The sequence below is a fragment of the Lynx rufus genome, unplaced genomic scaffold (assembly GCF_022079265.1).
Source record: "Lynx rufus isolate CCGP_SWC_20201006 ecotype Redwood Valley unplaced genomic scaffold, mLynRuf1.p SCAF_27, whole genome shotgun sequence".
Lineage (NCBI taxonomy): Eukaryota > Metazoa > Chordata > Mammalia > Carnivora > Felidae > Lynx > Lynx rufus.
In genome coordinates, this window is record NW_025814842.1 from 9,418,915 (window position 1) to 9,424,286 (window position 5,372).

The 5,372-nt window shown below is 54.1% G+C and overlaps 1 protein-coding gene across 1 annotated transcript; it reads left to right on the forward strand.

Moving 5' to 3' along the window:
* The first annotated feature begins 1,550 nt into the window (after positions 1 to 1,550).
* Positions 1,551 to 3,083, forward strand: CCL24 (C-C motif chemokine ligand 24). Its single transcript, XM_047089180.1, has 3 exons — positions 1,551 to 1,623; positions 1,824 to 1,941; positions 2,915 to 3,083. Exons 1-3 carry the CDS (start codon positions 1,551 to 1,553, stop codon positions 3,081 to 3,083), a joined length of 360 nt encoding a protein of 119 aa, XP_046945136.1.
* Positions 3,084 to 5,372: the final 2,289 nt, after the last annotated feature.

The window sequence follows — 5,372 nt, forward strand, 5'->3', positions numbered from 1 at the left end:
ATAGGTGATCTGCTTGGGAATTGGTGGGTGTGGAAATTGGACATTGATCTTGGTGTTCATGGGCACGTGGGAGACACAGACTCACAACTGGCCATCATCTGAGTGACCAGTGTGTGGCTGGGTGCCCTGGATGGCCAGAGAAAGCTGAATGTTTCCGTGAGAAGTGGAAAGGAAAGAATTGGGGAAGGGGGTTGGCCATGGAAACAGCAGTGACAAGAGTCTAAATATGAGGTCCCACCCTGGGGTCCTGGAATGGGGGGCAGACTGAAGCGAGTGCCACACTTCCCTCTGTCCGACAAGGTCACTTCCATCTCTAAGAACAGAACTGCTCATCATGATCTACAAAGCCCCCCACCCATGGTTACCATTTTCTTCCATTCTCCATACCTCAGCCCAGCTGTCAATTCCAAGTGCATCCCCCACTTTCCTTCCAGCAGAACTGGCCATGGCCAGTTCCTTCTATGTTCCCTACCCCTTGTCTCAGATTGGGGTCCTTATAACAGACCCTAAAAGGAGGATTCATGGGCAAGTAATTCATTAGGCAAGGCCTCCAGGGGAAACCAACTCTGACCACATCCCACTTCTGGAATGCAGGGGGAAGCAGATCCGGAAGGGAAGGGGGTCAGCAGAGCCCTACCACACAGAGGGAAGCTGGCCTGACTCTGCCAGGACCTCAGGAAGTGGGGCAGGTCATGCCGCATCTGGAGTGTGTAACCCTCCAACAGACGTTGGTCAAGGTCTGCCCAGAGGATGTAAGTTTCTGGGTCCTTCCCCCCTTCTTAGAGCCTGTCAGTGAGGTGGCTTTGGCAGCTTGGGCACTGGAAATGCAAGTCCACCCAAAGCCAGTGTGTGTGAACGAGGTAAAGGACTCCAAGGGCACGTGGACAATGAGAGTATCTGCTCTGCCCAGGCCTACTTGGTCAGCACCTGTAACCACGTATTGCACACACTTGCAAATGTCTCCGCACCGGACGCCTGGCACATAGCACATGCCAAATACAAGTTGGCAAACGAACGAATGAGTGAATGAGTGGGAGGAGATAAGGTGGCTTTACCCATTTTCCACGGAAGAAACTAGGCTCAGAAAGGTGAGGGACTTCTCCAGGATCCCACAGGAATGAACAGCTAGCACCCCAAGGATCCTCATCAGCCTTCTAACTATGCCTTCTAACTATGCCCCAAACTAGGCTCAGAAAGGTGAGGGACTTCTCCAGGATCCCACAGGAATGAACAGCTAGCACCCCAAGGGTCCTCATCAGCCTTCTAACTATGCACTCCACTTAGATTGGGTGATCCTCTCCTCCCCCAGCCCTTTCTTAGAATACGCCAAATAACGCCTGACTCAGCTACACAAGAACTTCCCCTTGGCAGGATTCGTGGGCCTTGAGGACTTTCAGGGAAGCCTAGAAGGGGTGAGGGGAGGCTCTATCAGTGGGTGTTTCCTCCCAGCTGCCCTTATAAAAGGCAGAGGGAGGTCAAGGTGATCTGAAAGGAACGTGGCCCTCTCCTCCTGCACCCCAGCTTTAGGTCCTGAACTCCCTCTCCCACACATGGCAGGCCTTGCAACCATGGTGGCCAGCCTCCTGCTGCTGGCCCTGTGTGCCCACCGCATTGCCCCTGCAGGTAAGAGCTCCAGCCTCAGCCCGGGGCTGTCAGGCAGGACAGTGTGGCTGGGACAGCACAGTGGAGGGTGGAGGACTGACTGGGCTGGGTCTGGAGCGGAATGTTGAGGAGCGGTGGCCCCGGGGCTGGGAGGTGTTGGGCTTGGGCTCGGCAGCCCAGAGTCTCAGGCAGCCCGGGCTCTTCTCTCTCCCGTCCTCTAGGCTCTGTGACCATCCCCTCTTCCTGCTGTATGTCCTTCATTTCCAAGAAAGTTCCAGAGAGCCGAGTGGTTAGCTACCAGCTGTCCAGTGGGAGCCTCTGCCCCAAGGCAGGAGTGATGTAAGTAACCTCCTCTCCCGGACCCCCGGCGCGAGAGGGGCAGGGGAGATGACCGTCCATTCAGGGTCACTGGGGAGTAAAGTTGGGAGGGCCTGGCTCTCTGATCCTGGGGAAGCCACCTCACCTCCCTGAGCCTCAGCTTTCTCCCCCAGGAGATTAGGAAGAGGACTCTGAGGCAACAATCATTTCTTGAGCACCAGATATATATATAAATATATACATATACTAGGCACTATTTGGGGGCATATCCCATTACCTTAACTAACCCTCTCGACCACTCTGTGAAGCAGATATAATTATTCCCGTTTTACAGAGAACAGCTGAGGCCCAGGAAGGTGACCTGCCCAAGGTCACTAGGACTCCAAATCACTTCCTAGCTACCCCCCACCCAAGGTAGCGAGTGTGAATTTACTGGAGGCATCTGCCTTTTTCCCCTGGAGGTTTTCTTCCTTTCTTGTCTTCCTTCCTTTCTTTCTTTCTTTCTTTCTTTCTTTCTTTCAAGTTTATTTATTTACTTTGAGAGAGACAAAGAGAGAGTACAAGTGGGGGAGGAGCAGAGAGACGGGGACAGAGGATCATCCCTCTGTGGGGCTCAAACTCACGAACCGAGAGATCATGACCTGAGCCAAAGTCAGATGCTCAACCGACTGAGCCACCCAGGCGCCACTCCCTGGAGGTTTTCAGTGCATTTTCTCCTTTCCTCTCCTCCCTGTGGGTAGACATTGTGTGTCTCTCTTCAGATCCAACATTAACTAAAGGCAGGGCTGGGCCTCCCCCCATCTGACAGGGAGCTTGAGAACAGGTGATGCAAAGAGATGCTGACACCCAGAGAGAAGACGCCGTGTCAGGAACTGCTAGGGGGGCCCTGGGCAGTAGCTTGCCCTCTGTGGGCCTCCATACCCACGTCCTCATCAAGTCAAGAGGTCCAAGGTCATGGCCAGGTCTCAAGTGTGCCCTGTCACCCTTCCTGCAGCTTCACCACCCGGAAGGGCCAGAAGTTCTGTGGCGACCCTGAGCAGCACTGGGTCCAGACGTACATGAAGAACCTGGACGCCAAGCGGAAGAAGGCGGCCACGGGGCTCAGGGCAACAGGTGTCAAAGCCCTCCCGCAGAGGTCCCCTGCCAGTAGCACTGCCATCTAACCACCACCCGGCCCTCAGCTTGGGGCCTGTGCGCCAGTGATGAGAGGGGGAGAGCTCATGCACCCTGGGCCCCTTGCCTTCCCTGAGCTGGCGGAGAAGGTTCTGGAAGGAAGATGGTGGCAGCCGTCCCCCTCCTCCGGAGCTTATGCTGGCCCTTCCCTGCCTTCCAGGCACCCACAGCCCAGGTGCATCGGGCCCCACCTACAGACAGGCACTGCTTGTGTCTCAAAGCTTAGCCTAGAGCTGGCTTCTTGGGTCCTTGGGTCTTGCAGTGGGATCTGTCTGTCTGTCTAAGTACGGGTGACCTGTCAACAGCTGTGGCTCTTCATCACTCTACAGAAGCCCTGAGCCTGCCCCACTTCCAGAATCCCGGGTGAATAAAAACCCAACAAAATCTAGGGCTCCTTTGCTGCGCGCGTTGCCAGATCCCCGGCCTTCCTCGCACACAGCTCATGGGATGTAATTAATGACGTTTTGAGGGACTCTTTGGTTTTTGTGATGAAATGGACCTGGAGGGTGAGGATGAGGGGCCAGCCTGGGTTGTTAAATTCCTTTGGGAAGAAAGGGTTTGGGAGAGGCGTTCCGCTTTATGGAATGGCTGGCCCCGTGCTTCTCTGGGGACAAAGACCTGCTCTGCCTTTAAGGCCGGTTCTTTCCCTACATTTTTGGAATGTGAGGATGGAGTCGGGGCTCTGGTAGGAGAAGGATTCCAGGGTCCCCCCCCTGCCATGTATGAGATATTGTGTGATTTGTATGTCAAAAGTGTAGACACAATTGCTCTTCTCAAATAACAATTCAAATAAAATGTGATTTCTCCTTCTCAGGTAATTGTGTCTTGCCTGCTCTCTTCCTGTGGGGACAGGGTTGGGGTCTGAACAATGGGAGTGTGTGCCCCAGAGATGATCCGGAGTTGCCCATCAGAGGGGATAAAGGCAGCCTGAGCCCCGGGCATCCCAGGAGTGGTTTTAGCCAGTTCCTGGGAGTCCTGTCATGAACTTTGTAAAAACATTCACGCACAGCAGGATTCTATTAGATTTTTTAAAAATTTCAACAGAACACATTATTGCACAAGGAACTGTTGCAGGCATGACAAGGCTATAAAATGACAAAGAGGGGCTCCAGCTTCAGAGAATTAGGCAGAAAAATAACTCACACACACACACACACACACACACACTCACACTCACACACACTCACAAATCAAGAGCAGTGTGGGTTTAGTACCAATCCTACTTTGTAAGCTGCATGACCTTGAAACATGTCACGGTCTCGGTGCCTCGGTTTTCCTCAGCTGTAAAATGGGAATAATAAGCCCTTTTAAACCTTGGGTTTTCCCCAGAATCAGACCCTGAAACGAAGATCCAAGTGCAATGATTATGTATGGGAGGTACAGGGAGTAACCTCGAGAGAATGGGGAGGCAACACAAGACAACACAAGGCAAGGAAGGTGGCCAGGAACGGAGGGTCACCAGGCAGAGCTGGGAAGTGGGTGAGACCCACCCCTCATCACAGCCCTGCTGCGTCAGTCACTGCCAGCTGTGCGCAGGGGTGCTCTTTCTGCAGGTGGGAGTAGAGCAACCTCCCTCGGTTGCAAACAAGCCTTCGGGCGTGGAGAGTCACAGAAGGTGTGAGAAGGCGGGAGGCCTTCTGGGTGCAGCTGCTGTTGAGGTTCTTGCAACTCGACCACAAAGCAGAATAAAGAGTAACGCTAACAGTGCAAACGAGGGACGTCATGGGTGTGCGTTGAGGGGATCCTGCAGACATCCTCGGCACGAGGTTGGCATCTGAATGTGACTGAGGTTTCCCTCGGCAAGAAGAGCGTTATTTCTGGGGATGGATGAAAGCCGGAGCATTCAGGGAAGGGAGACAGGAAGGCGAGGGACAGGGGCCAGACCATAGATGACAACAGAAGTCTGACCCACGGGCTGTGCAGCAACTGGCCCGGAACCATCACAACTGGGTCAGAGACTGCCAGCTTCCTAGTCCCACCCCACCCCCCAGCCCTTTTCCAACTCAGGACCAGCCAGAGGGAGCCAGTTATATATTCCCAAGTCAATCACGGAAGCTGTTCGCTTCTCCAGGCCAACCACCTCCCACCGAAGCACCCCTGTGCCTCCCCATTTGTCCACTCTGAGCCCCCCACCCCACCCCACCCCCCGTTCCCTGGCCTGCCTTTGAGTCTCTGCAGACACCAGTGAGAGCGGCTGACTGTCTTGCTGTAGCAAGCTCTGAATGAATAACGTGTTTGTCTTCATCTGGGTGGTCTTTGTTAATTTCCACAAGGTAGGC

Bases quoted from the DNA above. Each gene is read 5' to 3' on its own strand.
- CCL24 (XM_047089180.1), top strand. From the start codon at position 1,551: ATGGCAGGCCTTGCAACCATGGTGGCCAGCCTCCTGCTGCTGGCCCTG. The intron at 1,624-1,823 runs GTAAGAGCTCCA...CCCGTCCTCTAG, and splicing joins CCACCGCATTGCCCCTGCAG to GCTCTGTGACCATCCCCTCT. The intron at 1,942-2,914 runs GTAAGTAACCTC...CCCTTCCTGCAG, and splicing joins TGCCCCAAGGCAGGAGTGAT to CTTCACCACCCGGAAGGGCC.